The sequence below is a fragment of the Peromyscus californicus genome, unplaced genomic scaffold (genome assembly GCF_007827085.1).
Source record: "Peromyscus californicus insignis strain IS unplaced genomic scaffold, ASM782708v3 Scaffold_4__1_contigs__length_199733344, whole genome shotgun sequence".
In the NCBI taxonomy this organism is placed as follows: domain Eukaryota; kingdom Metazoa; phylum Chordata; class Mammalia; order Rodentia; family Cricetidae; genus Peromyscus; species Peromyscus californicus.
In genome coordinates, this window is record NW_026294562.1 from 41,105,249 (window position 1) to 41,121,655 (window position 16,407).

Below are 16,407 nucleotides of genomic sequence, written 5' to 3' on the forward strand. Positions count from 1 at the left end.
TGTGATCATGGAATCATTGATTTTTGCAATGTTTTGCTACCAAAGACTCCACACATTGATGGGGGGGGGAGGCCCGCACAAGGGTCCACCATCTGAGCATCTAACTTTTAGGTCAGAAGTACTTGCATTAACATGCATGCAGCCTTTGGTTCAGTCCCTAGAAAAAAAGGTAAAGCATCAAACTTTTGTTGACATTTGTAAGGAGACAAAGTCATTTTAAAATGAACAAGTTTCCCTTTTAAAATGCTTTTAACTCAACCAATTCAATACCCTACAGACTGACTGCTCAACACATGGACTCCTGCAAAGCATTTCAACTTGATGTAACAGCAGCATTTGTCAAGAAGGGATGGAAGTGAACCAGGCTATTTCCACTCTGAAGTCATCCCTGAAAAGCAAAGGCTTTATTCTTGATTTCAGCTGGGCTGGAGAATTTGCTGTTATTTATTATTATTTAAGCGTAACAACTGCATAGACTCAGTCTAAGGTGCTGGCTTTCCTCTCTACATTAGAGCCAAACCCACACAGAACTAAAGTAATTGTTTTCTGTTTAAAAAAAAAAAAAAAAAGGTAAGTCATGCCTACTTTATCATTCAGCAGTCTTATGTCACCAGAAGAAACACAACATAGAATATATACATATATGCAATTATTTAAATTTCATTCCTTTCTCAAACTTTAGGACCATTTCACCTGAGCTCTTCAAAATTTGCCTAATATGTGCCACACCTGAGGAAGTTTCATGACCAGCTCATGGTATTCACATGATGGAATTCAAGAATGACCATGAAAAATAAATTTGCAAGAGACAAGTGAATATGAAAATTTTCCTATTTTCCCTGTTTGGGGGTCTAAGGCTTAGAAACCCAATGAACAAGAAGTTTCCCTCTGTACACTGCTTTTATTATTTACATAATACAATATAGCATCAATGCTGAATAGCATGATTATGTGCAATACATAAATATGAACTATCTGTACACATCTGCAAATCTAACTCAGAACTGAAGTACATAAAATTGAAGCAAAACTGAATGTTTTAATAAAGAAAAACTCAGACTGAACACTGCAATAAATCAGAAGTAGTGCCTTGTGTACATACTTAACTATTTACAGATGGAAACAGGCATTACCACAACACTAATCTAACTATACTCATTTATATATAAAAAACACAAGTTTCATACATCACAAAAAAACCTTCCATTATAACACAGAAGTGATATTACCAGACAAGCATCAGTGAAGTATACTGCCTTTTCTAGTTGTTATTGTACAATGCTGTAGATAATGCAGCCCATGCAATACACCCAAGAACACTAGAGTCCTACACCCAAATACAATATGATAAAGCAGCCCTCTGCAAGTGGTGCTGGATACCACTAAAGAAGTCTACTGCAGCCATGTTGGTTATGATTTTCCATGCAGAAGGGTACAGTTACATTAAGAACTGAAGTCTTTAAAAAGCTTTAAACATTCTTTCTTGAACCAAAACATTCAACAAAAGATGCACATGAAAAATTAACTGTTCAGATACCTTTGCAACTTAAAATTCAGATGCATGTTATTTAACAGAGCTGCTGTATGTGAAAACCAAACGTAGAGTTTAATTTCTTCTTGTAAACAAATCCTAGTGCAGTTCTGTGCTACAATTTTAGTAATGAGAATGCAGATTTATCTTCTGGTGCAGGCCAGCACAAAAAGCTTCAAAGATTATCTCAGGCACCCTGTTGTTGACTTGATGGTTTTACTTATAACCAGTTGTTGACGTTACCTTTCGCAGAATGTCCTAATTGACAGCTTTTAGAAGACCAATTTAACCAGGCTTATACATGGCACCAAAATACTGGTTTTGTAGCTTTCTTCCTGCTTCCAAAAGTCATGTCGAAATTAAGGTGAAGTTTGACTATGGTAGTAGACTGCCAGTCCTTTTCTGGTGTACCATTTTTTTTTTTTTTAAAGTACAGGCACATAACACTAGCCAAAGATTATACCTTGATTACATTCCCAAAAGGCAGATATGCTGCAAACATGCAGAGATTTCATTCATTTAATTTGGCACATGGAACTAAATTTTGTTCCTATTATCTGTGTATTTCAATTTGTTGTGCAGATTTTGTCCAATTTTACTGAGGGGAGGGCATATACATTTGTAGGGCTGTATCTATCCAATTCTGCCTGTAACAAACACCCAAACATCCTAAAATATCAATTATAAGACAGACAAGTATAAAGCAAAACTCTGGAGAACATCAAAGGAAAATGGCCATGCATCTGCTCTTTAATGTTTTCCTACGATATATTAAAATAAAAACAAAGTTTCAGTCTCTTCACATGTAGTAATTTTATATTCTCTGAATTTTTTCAGCCACAACAACTGGATTCTCTTTTCTGATTTTTGCTGCAGCTTCTGCTTTGTAATCATATGGACAGTTGTGCTTGTCAGAGTAACGGTGAAGTCCACAAAACAAATTTCCACATCGGCAGTCAAACCCTGCACAAACAAGAGGAATCACTTGGCAACTTGCAGCAATTAGGAAAACAAGCACTCTAGTCACTAGAGAAAAGGAATGGAATTTCATTGCTTTGATTATGAAAGACCATGTCAATCCTGACAATGGGGTAGAATTCATGCAAGCTCTAGAATTAGGATGACTTGAATTCAGAACACAGCCTTACCAAACCACCCCCGAGCTGAATATCTTACATAAAAACTACATACAACCAACTATAAAATTCTGTTGTAAAAAACACCTAGACCATTTCATGCCTGGCTCCAAGTAGGTGTTCACTGCTGTTAGTTCAGCTATCTTTTTTTCTGTAAGCATCAAAGGAAGGAATCAAAAGGGACAGACTTTTCTTTATCTATCAGATAAAGAAAAACAATTCACAAGGCCCAAGGTTAATGATAATGATTACATGACTAGGCCAACATTACAACTGGATGGAAATTAAATCTAACCTCTCAACCCACTAGCCCACCCTTTCTGGAAATGTTAGGACCCTTTTTCTTTCTTTTTTAGTACTGTGTAAAACCAATAGTTTCTTTTGGAGTGACTCTTTTAAGATGTGAATTGTTTTATGTGTTAATACCTGTAAGGCCAACTTTCTTTCTACACATAAAACATCTGTTCTTCTTTGGTTTGGGCAACTCAGGAGCTTTTTCTTCACTTTGAGAAGTACTGGGTTGAGAAACTGATGGACTGGGCTGAGTGACAACTGAAAGACAAGGTTACAGATTAGAAATCTGTCTGGAAATCACTGGCTGACAATTATGTTTAAATTTAAAAGAATAGTATTTAAGAGAAGCAGCTAAGATTTGGAATGTATGTTTAAGCAGCCTTTCTTAAGTTTGACTATTTCTTGCCAATTACTATACTAGTATACACTTTTGGTAAATAAATGGTAAGAAATTCTTTCAAACAAAACAAGCAGCTGCTTTCTAAAAATCTAAACAAAGATTATCAAGCATACTGGATAAGTTTCTGAAGTATTAATTTTAGACTAGACCAGGATTTTTTTGTTGTTGTTTTGACATGGTCTTACACCGTAGCACAGGCTGTCCGTGAACTTGAGGCCATCCTTCTGCCTAATGCATTGGTGGTGGGATTACAGGAATACACCAAACTGGCTTCTAACCAGGTTTTTTTCTAATGGCACAATTCTTATTTTCACTAGTACTTCTGACTAAGTGACATATCAAAAGGCCCCACCCTTTCTTAATCTTTTTGTTAATTTCTAGCAACAAGATCTGTCACAATGAATGAAAAATTGCAGACTGCTGTATTAAAGCCCCAACCCCTACTACTTCTTCAAAACAAAATACCAAAATAATTTGCTAATATAACATGCTAATTCCAATGCTTAGTATAACCAAGTTTCTAGGAAAAGCTGATCGCTTTAATGTAAACTGATCTTTTAATTCACATTAGCAAATATACACAGTGGTATCAACAGCCTAGTAGCAGACCAACAGAAAATATTCTACCTATTTTTTCCTAAGCTACAATGATAGCCTTAATACAATTTTTCCTGTGGTAAGAGAGGAAGTAGTTGGGAATGTGAATGTTGGCCATTTTTTTGTCTACACTTAAAATGTTAACAATCAGCTCCTCAGACATACAAGGGAAAGGGAGGATAGAAAAGTAAAGAAAAAACAAATAGCAGTGAATCAGATTTCTATCAAGTAACAAATGTGGTTATTAGCTACAGATCTACTTCCAAGTGGCTTGTGTGTGGAAAACATAAACATGTTTGGTGTTTTCAAAGCTGGACTTACTACAAATACAGATTTAGATTTGCCTGCCATTTCATGACCAAATAATCTGACTTTTTGGGACTGATACAGTACAGGGGGAAAACAAAACAACAAAACAAAACAAAAAGGCATATTAGCAAAAGTCTTCAAGACAGATTGCAATCCCCTGCCACTTCCCCCCTACAATCATTTTACACTTCACTATCTCCTGTCTACAAAACCAAACGGATTTGATTGAGTAAATCACGTGCACATAGATAACACTAACACAAGTCAGTCTTCTTGGAACATTAGGGAACTTCTGGTTGTGTTATAAAAATAGCTCCAAAGCCACTATCCATTGAAAACAAAAGCCCTTCCATACCGTTTAAAGTCTCACAACACATGTACTAGGGATCCCACATGTTTACAACTCTCAGCATTAGTATGTTCTTTTGCTTTACTGTTTCCTACAACACCGACAGAGTTGAGACTAAATAGTTATTATAAAACTCCCCATGGCCATGCCATTGAAAGTCATTAAGTTCTTACCACATAAATAGTTTCCAGACTACTTGATTGCTTTTAGGAGTGAGGGTAATGAGGGAATGAGCAGAAGAGGGTAAAAACACTAATAGTTTATATTCTTTGATACTGCTTATTTGCTCGACCTCTAATTTATAGCTCTCGCTCTTTGGTTTTTCAATGAAAGGAGAGAATCCCATCACCAACTCAATTCTTTCTCATACTTCGAAATTCAGAACTGAACTTGTATTAAACTTAAAAAGCATACCTGGCTCTGACACCTCTGTTTTCGGGGTAGTTATTTTGTCCTCTCTTGAAATGCTCATTTCTGTCATTTGTTGAGTTACAGGCAAGGCAGCCACAGGCACATTTCTATTTGAGTTCAAGCAAACAATTATTTTTAAAGATGTTAAGGGTATTATTTTTTGAGATAAGTTGTCAATTCAAGTTTAAATTACGTTATTTCCAACATGATCAAATGGCACCAGATTAATTTAAAAATTTGGAAAAGATATTTGATGTCCAACATAAATGAGTAAAAATAAAGAAACTAACTTGATAAATGGCTCATCAACTCATGGCTGCGTATTTATATAGTATCACATTGTAAGATCTAGAGTTTTAACTGTGCCTATAATTTAAGGGCAAAAGGAGCAGTTGTGTTGAAACACCTTGTGAGGCACTGTAATACAGTCAAGTCTTATCTTTACAATCCCTAATCCTCAATTACAAAGAAATAAAAACAACATTTTTCATAGTGGCCTTGAGGGGTTTATGAAGTATGTTGTGATATACGCCTTTATTCAATGATCCAAGAGCCAGATATTAATGGAATCCTTCAGTGCACATGTAGGCAAAGCCAAAGCCACCTGATACAACCACCTTGATTATTAAACGTATAGTACAGACATCTTGATTTTCCTATTAGAGATTTGGAAATGTTCACTCTTACCTTGATTTTTCAGATGTGCTGCCAGCAGCACCTTCACAGTTGTTTAAACTAGCATCTGCTCTCTGTACAGATGCAGAATCTGAGGTAGGACTGTTGGAACCACTAGCTGTCCCTATTTAAAAAAAAGGGATCTGTCAGAAACAAATCAGCACTACAAAAATCCACTTAGTAAATAAAGACTTAGTAAGTATCAATACTTGCATTTAATTTAGTGATCTAAGCACCTTCACTGCACTGCAATCCTACACTTGACATTCAGACAAAAAAAAAAAGGTCATAACCCAAAGACATGTATGAAAACTTCAAAAAGAAAAACTGAAAATATTACAAGATGTGTGCAGAATAGTCATTTGTTCCTGAGGTAGTCACGGCAAGCACTTGGGCTGTGTCTTAACGTCAAGTTCTTGTCAGGCATTCTCAAGGTTTCGATATTCTCTTGATTCTTAGGTTTTTCTCTCCACCAGTTCAAGTGGTTTTTTTTTTCCTTGGAAACAACTTACCCATTGGGCTCATTCTGCCACTATTCTGTTGTCTCTGAAGATGTTCTTTGTAGCAAACAGAACACATTCCATTTGTCCTAGGATTCCCATAAAAGCCACAGCCTGTACTACATAGCATGGGCCCTGGGGTCTGGTTAGTTTCCTGAGCCATATTTTTCTGCTATAAACAAAACAGAATTTTAGAAATTAGCATGTCACAAAAACAAATTGAATACAATACAATCACCACTATACCTTTGCTATTTCTAAACACCAAATCTGTTACTAACAAAAACTAAGATTGTGCTAGTTAGACAAAAGTGAGTATATCTTATTGACTTTAAAAAACAAAGAATGTGGAAGAACTGTTCTAGGACCAAAAAGAAACTATACCATTCAATAAAGTGTATGATTTCATCTGTTACTATTGAATTTCAGTTTCTGAAGATGTCAGCTTGCCAATTTATCAAGTATTGTTTGAATCAATTTTGAAAACTCCTACTTTTACTTTCTGCTCTTGTACTACAAGTCAACCATTTCAAATGATGGTTAGTTCAATAGGGTAAATGCAAAAATAGGGAGGAAAAAAATCATCCCACAATAGTCCAACTAATCACCATCTCTTGACATTTATTAGTTCAAGTTGGCTGAATCCTGGATTTAGCCCTACAGCTTTTAAATAAAGATTATTGTATGTGTGTAAGTGTTTATCTGTCTGTATGTGCACATATATCCCTGGTGCCTACTCACTCAACTCCTTGCAACTGGAGTTAACAGACCACATAGTGTGAGCCACTATGTGGGTGCTGGGAATTGAACCCAGGTCCTCTTATGAGAGCATCAAGCACTTTTAAAAGGTTGACCTATCTCTACAGCCCACCTACAGCTTTCTTAAAGTCACACACTGAACCTGTCTTAAAAACATACTTGGGCCCCATCAGTAATACTTCCACTGAGACAGGCACCTGTAGCCTCAGTGCCTAGCAATGTGCAAAGGAGAAATTATCAGACACCAATTTTTCAGTCTCTATTAACTTTAACAAGTATTTCTTTTTCTCCTGTCAAAAATAAAAATCTTGGGGCTGGAGAGTTGGCTCAGTGGTTAAGAGCACTGACTGTTCTTCCAGAGGACCCAGGTTCAATTCCCAGCACCCACATGGCAGCTCACACCTGTCTGTAACTCTAGTTCCAGGGCTTCGGACACCTTCACACAGACATACACACAGGCAAAAACACCAATGCACATAAAATAAAAATAAATTAAAAAATAAAAATCTTTCCAAACCCAAACTTGATGATGTAAGCAATATAAAAGCATACTCTTTGGTCATGGTTAATATTTAGTGTTAGGCTATCAGAAAGAACTTTACATAGCAAGCATACCTGAGCCTTTCAAAAGTTGTTTAAATTGGCATAAAAATGAGTTAAATTTACATTTCCCACTGTGTAAGAGAAAATACACATTAGGAAAAATTACTTTTGAAAGAATTATGTAAAAAGCACTATTTGAGTGCATTTGGTTAAAATGAAATTGTGGTCACTCATTTTTTTCAGCTACTACACAGTAAGACACACCCTATTAACTCTTTACCAAAATTACAAAAATGAAGAAAGGGGACTAATCAATGTGACCAGGACAGAATCCTGACCATGAGTACCCAGTCTTGAACAGTTAAATGACAGCAATCTTTGCTTTTGTTAGCACAAGAAAACTTTATTCGAGCAAATCAAACTTGTATATAGTGATTAAAAGCCACAGTTTAGAATAGCAGTAATTTAGTAAACACTGTCTCTTTAAATAGTGAGTGGAATTTAGCTGACTCATTTCAGAGCAGGGCAGCGTAAATATGTCAAGATTACTTATGCAGTTTAATAAACACTTTTAGTTGAGGTTTTTAAATGTTGAGTGTAACACACACAAAAAAAATAACAAATTATGTATCTTCATTTTCTCCATACAGTGTGCTGACCTTTCTTTATCCTATGCAAAAAGCTGGGCCTTTTTCAGCCCACTTAAGAACTATGATAGTCTCATTTACTAGGCTAACTAACTTCCAGCAACACCTGACATTCTTTAAAAGTATACTGAGGGAATCTTAAGACCAACCGATCAAATCAACCCTGTTTTTAGTTACTAAGAAAGCACTTTTCTTACATGAATGAGAAGATTCCACCTAATGAATTCCCCACTTAGACAAGGATTCCACCTTCTTCAGAAAATACAACTCAAATTCTTAAACCTAAGTACACAGAACAGGAACCATCAGTCTTCTGTAAGGCTCCCCCTCCCCTACTAAGTCAGATTTTAAATGCCATCACATGTGCACAGCTTGCTTTAATATTTCTCCAAAGCTTAGATCACATGGGAGGGCGCTTCAGCCTGTCACAAGGCTGCAATGTGACAAGCTGAGCTGGATGGAGGCTCTCACATAAAGCCTAGTCAACAGGGGCCTCTGAAATCAGCTTCTATTTTTATCTCAGAGCCTGCCAACTCCTACACAACCTCAAGAACTAACGATGCAGCACTCATATATCTCACATAACAAAACAAAATGCAATTAAGGCCTCCAGGTTTTTCTAATGCAGGATCAAAAAAACAATCTCACCTTCAATCCACAATACCCAAGCAGAATTAACAGCAAAGTAAAATGTGGTTATTGAAAAGGGGGCAAGAGGGGCGTGAGCAGGCACAGTAGAAAATGCACGTTAGCATAAATACCGCTTACATTTAATGAAAACTATAGGGTGTTTGTTAGTTTACATATCCTGTATTTCCCTTCTATTCTGGAAAAAAAAAAAGGTTGTTAGAAACTTAGTATTCATCCATAAGCCAGCCCTTCCAGGCATAGCTGCGATGGTTTTTGTTATGTTTTGTTTTTTTAAAGTAAAGTTCACGGCTTTTCTTAGCTCATAGGTTAAAACGAACCTTGCTGGACTAACGACACTTATTTTTCAATTCAAAAACTGAAATGAATGAGCTTTTCTTTTAAACTATGGGATAGCTATTTCAGGGGCACATAGTTAAAAACGGCAAGACCACTCACTAACCTGGAGCTCAGACCCGAATTCTAGGCTCTAATGTGCCACTAAGCCTGACCTTGGGCAAGTCCTTAGTCTCCAGGTCTCGGTCACCTCAGCCAGCTTTTTAAAAGCTCCCTTTCCAGATTAATACCAGTCCTAGGCACAAAAAAAAAAAAAAAAAAAAAAAAAAAAGACACAACTAAAACAAATCCCTCATTTTGGGCGGGACACTTTAAGAACAAACTTGAAAGGTAAAAGTCAATAACAGTTTCATCAATTGAGGTTATGAAATCTCACTTTTAAAGAAATCATCAAAATGAGAAAATTCCTTTTTATCGTACTATTTCTCTTGGTTACTGAATACCAAGCTTAAGAAACGAGGTTCTGACCCATATATTATTTCCTCCTAAATACCCAGGTAATATTCTTAGCTCCAATCGACATATAACTTCTAATACCTCCCTCAAAATACAGCTCCATGGAGTACACGGAAAGCGAGCAAAATGTTAACGTTCACCAATGTTCCCGTAGACAAAGGGAGAGGCGCTCGATCTGCCTCCATGAAAAGGATCTTGAGGGACAATGCTTAACCACATTGGAAAAACTAAAAAAAACAAAAACAAAAAAACAAAACCCTCCGGGAGAGAGCCGTGGGGCCGGCTCCCAGCGATTTCGACCGAGTTCGGGGCCCGGCGGCCCCCATCCCCCTCGCAGCGCAGGCCGCGCTCCGGGAAGCCCGGCAGGGCCTGCTCCAAAAAGCACTGAGTCATGCACTCGGCGGCCCCTCGCCGGAACGACTCGGCGGTGCGGAGAGCCGGGCGCGGCGGCCGTCACGGCCTTTGTCTGTCCGCCGGCCGGCGCCGGGAGCCGCAGCACGCCGGGCATTGTCCGGGTCGGTCGGTCGGTCGGTCGGTCGGCCTGCCGGCCGGCCGGGCCCGTCTTTGTGCTCGCCGATCGGGCGTGCTCCCGCCCCCGCGCCGTCCCGGCCCGCGCCACTTACCCTGCGGGGCCCGGATGCACTAGCGAGCAGGCGCGCGACGCCGGGCGGTGGGCCGGGCCGAGGCCTCCGGGAAGGGTTAGCGGCCGCCGCGGGCCGGAGCGGGCCGGAGCGCAGGCGGAGCTACGCCGGCGCCGCGGGGGCCTCCTCCTTTGTTCGTGCAGAAGCGCCGAGGCGGCCGAGCCCCGCCGCAGCTAGGGTGGGAGGGCGGCGGGGGAGGAGGAGGAGGAGGAGGAGGAGAAGAAGAAGAAGAACCGCAGGCCGCGGACGACCGCCGCTCCGAGGCGCTCGGCCGCCGGCGCCTCACGCCTCCACAGCGGCGTCCCGGCCGAGCGACGAGGCGCACGGAGCGCGCGGGAAGAGGCCTGAAGGCCGAGAGGGCCGGAGGACGGTGCGCTTCGGGCTTCCGCCTCCGCCAGAGGAGCTGCGCGACTCCGGGCAGCGAGCGGACGCCTGACGGGGTGCACACGGCTCCGCGATCCGGCCGACTGACGCTCTCGCTCTGACCGGCGCTCGGGATCTGAGGGAAAGGGCGGCGGGGGCGGGGCCTGTGCGTCAGCGAAAACCCGGTCGGCACGCCGCAGCGCGGTGACGTGCAGGCCCGAGGCCCCGCCCCCGGCCTGCAGGCTGGCACCAGCTGGGGGCGGGGCCGCGCTGGGGGCGGGGCGGGGCGAGTCCGGAGGTTGCGGTCACCGTAACCTAGTCACTCTCCGGCCGGCGGATTCCCTGGGTGGAGCTGCTGTGGCCGGTCCGCGGAGGCGACGCGTCTATTTTTAACCCTATTGTCCGCCCTCAGCCTCCCTCGTCAGCCCAGTTCTCACGCTTCGTCCCCCAGCTCCGTTGCTCTACCTTCCCCGCGGGACGAACAGGCACGGCCGGGAGGAGGCTGGCACGGTTCCGGCTGTCGGCCGCAGCTCCGCCCGCCACCGCCCAAGGTCGCGGTTCGCTGCTGGCTCTGATCTACGACCGCCCGCCAGCCCCAGTCCCGCGCCGCCGTTCTGAACTGTTAGGCCAGCCTGTAGAAAAACCCTGGAAATTGACTATTCCAGGGAAGCACGGAGAATCGGGACAAGACTGAAGAAATGGAACGAGGGGACCAACAAGCTGGACCCCAGGCGAGGGCAAGGTGCTGGATACCTGCCCAGACTACGAACAGAAACACTTCTGCTTGCCTCTTCACGGGTTCACTGGCACAAATGTAGTTTCTACCGATCTAAGGAATACATACACAAATGGTTAGGGCTACCTTAGCCTCAACTAGAATGTAGTTAAGGCCTTTCCCCTAGGTACATTACAGTTGGCCTTGGCTGGAGCACAGGAACCTTATTTCTAGGTCATACGTCGGGTGATTCGCGTTTTTGATATTGCGGGAGGAGTGTGGGGGAGGGGTGCTGCTGTCCCAATGCTCCAAATCAAACAGCTCTCAGGACAGCAAGTGAAGTACCTAGGAGATAGTGTGTTTAAAAAACATATTTCGGGGTCATATTGCTAAGATCAAGTAACTTATTTGAGATTTAGTCTGGGTCATTGGTTCTAGGATATTTGGGACTTATTTCCGCAAACTAGTAAATAGTAAAAATTACTGCTATCACTTACCATCCGTTTTCAGCGTCACATGTTTTTCATTCGGGGTCTCCTTAATTTATCACAGTAATTTCTTGAGAAAAATGGCCTGTCTATTTGCCTGATAGGTAGTCATGATAAAGGATGCTTGCCTGGAGCAGTAGAGGGTGGAAAGGCTAATAGAAATCATACTTACTTGGGATAAAAATAACAAGAGAATTTAAAAAAAAAAGAGCACAACTTATTGTCTGTCTCCCTTTACTCTCCTGTTTCAAAAACGAGTTTCACAAGATTCTTATCTTGTCCAATTTAAACAACAACAAAGTCATTTTAAAATCAAGCTGTTGATGCCTACTCATCTGAAACCCTAATCAATAATCGGCTTAGACTTTCTGTCTTCAAAATCAAGAATCTTCTATTTTATTTATAGTGAATCATTTTTGGATTAAGGATTGCTTAATGCTAAAAAAACAAAATTGATCAATTTTATAACTTAAAATTGACAAGTAATACAAAATCTGGTAATTTAAGTAAAACCTGTGTATTGTCTATGTGTACTTATGCCTTTTGGGTGTTTGCGTGGTAACACTGATGGTTAAGTGAACAATCAGCTAAACTAAAAAAGCCTCAGCTCTAGCAGTCTCTACTAGAAGCTCCACTGCCTGTTCTGATATGCCAATTAAAGAGAGAGAGTTTGGTTTTGCTTTTTTGAGACAGAGTCTCATTGTGGCCCTGACTGGCCTGGAACTTGCTTTATAGACCAGGCTAACCTTGAATTCACAGACATCTGCCTGCTTCTGCTTAGTACTGGTACCAAAGCAGGCAGCACCAGAGTATGTTAAGGAATGAATATCACACATAAAGATTCAGAGATTGAGAGATTGAATCAGTACAGCCTTGTTGGGAAAATATATAGATCCAGTAACCCCAAGTCAATCTTTGGGGGAAAAACAAAATGAAAAACAAAAACATAAGCTCTAAGCCAGGCACAGTGGCACACACCTTTGATCCCAGCACTAATGAGGCAGAGGCAGGGGGATCTCTGAATTCCAGGCCAAGCTGGTCTATGTAGTGAGTTCCAGGACAGCCAGGTCTACATAGTGAGATCCTCTCTCAAAAAAATGATGATTTAAGAAGTCTGGGCATGATGGTGCACACTTTAATCCCAACACTTAGGAGACAGAGGCAGGTGGATCTCTGCCTGCCTGGTCTGCTGACAAGTTCTGGGACAACCAGGACTACACAAAGAAACCCTGTCTCAACCCCCAGCCCCTACCCCCACACAAAAAAGCAAAGGAAGTTATTGGTCTACCGTAGAATATAGGGACCTGGGGTTATTTTATCTTGATAGGATGTCAGGGTTCTCCAGAGTAGCAGAGCTTATAGAATGAATCTCTTTATATCTTTGTGTGTATGTATAGTATTTATTAGAATCACTCACAGGCTCTGGTCCAACTAATCCAACAATGGAGGCTTATGAATGGAAAGTTCAAGAATAGAGAAGTTTTACAGTCCGAAAGGCTGGATGTCTCTGCTGGAATCCCAAAGAAGTAGGCTCTATGCCAGCAAAGGACTGGACTTGCTAGCAAGGTGAGGGCAAGCAGGCCAAGAGCAAAAGCTTCCTTTTTCCATGTCCTTAGATAGGTTTCCTGCAGAAGGTGTGGCCCAGATTAAAGGTATGTCTTCCCACCTCAAGATCCAGATTGAAGATGTGTCTTCCTGTCTCAAAGGTCTGGACTGGAAGTGGATTCACCTGCTTCAAAACCAAGCCAAAACCAAAAAAACAAACAAACAAACAAAAAAAAAAACACCTCTCACAGGCGTGCCCTCCATTTCTGGCTTGTAGTTCATCCCAGATGTAGTTGACAACCAAGACTAGCCATCACATATGATAAAGATAGAAGTATAATGACTTCTGGCTTCATCAAGTTATCCTGCATGGATAGCTCTTCTTTTTCTCTCTGTACTTAGAACTCAGGGAAAAATCAAGGCCTTTGCTAGGTTTTGAAATCTTTTGCGTGTGATTTGACATTTGCATCGTGTTCCTTTATTCCCAGTCCTTCCCACATTGCAAAGACGAGGGCAAACCAACTCAGTATTTAAAAGTCATTTTTTAAATTGCCAACCAAAGAGATTATGGAGTTATATTTAGAGCAAATCAGTTAAAAATGCAATGTAACAGCTCTTTACAATGTTTGCCTCTGTAATAATGACTACGGTAAGTTAACGGGCTAGGGAGATGGCTTAGCAGTTAAAGTGCCGGAAGACCTGAGTTTGATCCCTGTGGGTGGAAACAGAGAACTGACTCCTACAAATTGTCCTCTGACCTTCACATGTGAATACACATGCACTTGCTAATGGATTGTATTTGGTCTCTTCAGCTAAATGAGTAGCTGGCTGTTTTGTTTTTTTTTTTTTTGTTCCTCCAAGAAAGTAATAAAGCGTGTATCAGTTATTATGTAGACCTTGTAATAATTTGTATATTTTTAATTTTATGTGTATGAGTGTTTTGCCTGCAATATGTGTGTGTACCATTTTCATGCCTGGTGCCTACAGAAGTCAGAAGAGGGTATCACATCCATCCATTGAAACTGGAGTTACAGATGGTTGTGAACCACTAAGGATGCTGGGAAACAAACCTAGATCTTCCGTAAGAATAGCAGATGCTCATAACCACTGAACCATCCTATTCCTCCAGCCTGACCTTGTGAACATTTAAATGTCATATGTACTATCACTAAAAACAACTTCATTGAAGAATCTTTAAATAAGTATCATGATGGTCCTTTACCCAACACAAGACCTTTTGACACAATTAAGATATACTCAATATAGAAATAAATAATTTTTAAGACTAAAAGACCAAAAGTCTTTATTACTTGTATAAATCAAGAATTGAATTCAAAGGAAACGGATGGCTTAATATGTACGCGTAATATCACCATGATATCACCCTTTAAGAGACAAAATTCTTTGGTCTTAAGAACTCTGAGAAATCTTTGTGACTGAACAAGTCAGATGTAAGCTGTTCATTTGATTCCAATGCCAGCAGTTAGCTAGGAACTACTCAGGAACAACCTGAGTTCTTGGGTGGAGTCAGTCAGTAAAACAGTTAAAGACCAGGCTGATGACTCTGGTCCTACACCTAAGATGATACAGAGCTTGCCTAGTGAGTAACTGTCCTATGGCCCTAGCTATCAAGAAAGAACTACAGAAAGTGGGCAGACACCCTTAGGAAGGGATGGATTCTGGCAGAAGACTGGCAGAGGAGAGGACAGAATAGGGTGGGCCTGTGTCCTAGAGAATGCAAATTCTAGGCAAAGAGCCAAAGACTGGCATTTTAAGTTCGTGCAATGTTTTCCCACTTAAGTGTGTTTATTAAGATCCTTTAAGTTGGTAAAATTCTTAGAGCCCAAGCGTTATCTCCTTTGTGTGGAATAGACTGAAGCTGAGCAGCAAGTACGTGTCTTGATTGTTAGATGTCTAGTGAGACTCTGGCCTTGTGCCCCTTGGTTCAGACTTGTGTCACTAAGAGGATTTCCCTTTTACTTCTTGGCTGCATTTCTTATTTTGGTGTCAAGCAGCCTTACCTAGTACATTGCATACGGCTATGACCTAGCCTTTGACAGTCCTTAACAGGCTCTCTCTTTGCTGGCTCTCATCTCTATCTAATCTCTAAATGCTGCTATTCCACAAGACTAGCCTGGAGCACACTTTCTCTTTTACACGTGTTCTCTTCCAGTGGCCATATCCACTTATGAAGATCTGCATGCCACCTAGACTTGTTTCTTGGCTTACAAATGCTTGGTTTATAAATTTGGTAATAAAGATATATTTATTTAGAAATTTTACTTATGTTCACATTTCAATTTAGCTCAAAAAACTTTGATGTATTATTTTGCAAATGAAAGTTACATTGGCACTGGAAAAATATTTGTAACTACCTATTCTCTGTTATTATTGAATAAACAGAAGACTATAGAAATAAAGTTTTTATTTTATTCCTTGCATTCCAGTAGTTGTAGAGTGGGCAAAATAAAGCCAGAGCCTTTGAATTCCTGAACTGTAGCTGTTAATATATGTCTGATTTTAATTTTTTCTGTACTATAGTTCACAACAGCACAGTTATCTTTACATGCGCAACATACAAACAAACGTGTAAGGAAAACCATGTGTGTGTTGGAGGCATCAACTGAAGTCCTGAGTTGAGTGTGTGTTGCTGACATGAGCACTGCCATGTCAAGGACTCCAAAGCCCCAGTCCCATGGAATGACAAAGCCTCTTCCAGGTCAGGCTCAGGGAAATGGCAAAGTCTTGCCCTGGTTGGTGTGTAGATGGTGACAGTGTACAGACCATAGCTCCCTCCTTCTGGACGCTTACAGCCTGAGAGTGTTTCCATACAGAGCCAAGATTAGCTAACCCCACCTCCTAGTTGAGGTGGATTTAATAAACCTGCCTCTTTTATTCAGATGCATGAAATATACTTGCTGAGTTTCTTGACTGCTGGTGTGAGCAACCATTAGAGCACACAGCCCACCTAATCCCAGCTTTTCTGTGCATGTGTCTGCTGTCTCTTTGTTCTCTCAGAGCTCTCGTTAGGGCAGTTCCAAAACTGTGTAGGTGGAGGATTGTG

General features: G+C 40.9%; 1 protein-coding gene across 1 annotated transcript; it reads right to left on the reverse strand.

Moving 5' to 3' along the window:
• Positions 1-881: 881 nt before the first annotated feature.
• Zfand5 (zinc finger AN1-type containing 5) lies at positions 882-10,743 on the reverse strand. Its single transcript, XM_052762981.1, has 6 exons — positions 10,215-10,743; positions 6,215-6,374; positions 5,715-5,826; positions 5,031-5,134; positions 3,094-3,219; positions 882-2,494 (listed from the first exon to the last, which is right to left on the reverse strand). The coding sequence occupies exons 2-6, from the start codon at positions 6,363-6,365 to the stop codon at positions 2,346-2,348; spliced, it is 642 nt and encodes a 213-aa protein (XP_052618941.1). The 5' UTR covers positions 6,366-6,374; positions 10,215-10,743; the 3' UTR covers positions 882-2,345.
• Between the last annotated feature and the right edge of the window lie 5,664 nt (positions 10,744-16,407).

What these genes read in the sequence shown, in the direction of transcription:
- Zfand5 (XM_052762981.1), bottom strand. Translation starts at nt 6,365, where the DNA reads ATGGCTCAGGAAACTAACCAGACCCCAGGGCCCATGCTATGTAGTACA. An exon ending in TGGCAGAATGAGCCCAATGG is followed by an intron (nt 5,827 to 6,214) that starts GTAAGTTGTTTC and finishes TTTTTTAAATAG; the next exon opens with GGACAGCTAGTGGTTCCAAC. An exon ending in AAAGAAAGTTGGCCTTACAG is followed by an intron (nt 2,495 to 3,093) that starts GTATTAACACAT and finishes TTGTTTGTGCAG; the next exon opens with GGTTTGACTGCCGATGTGGA.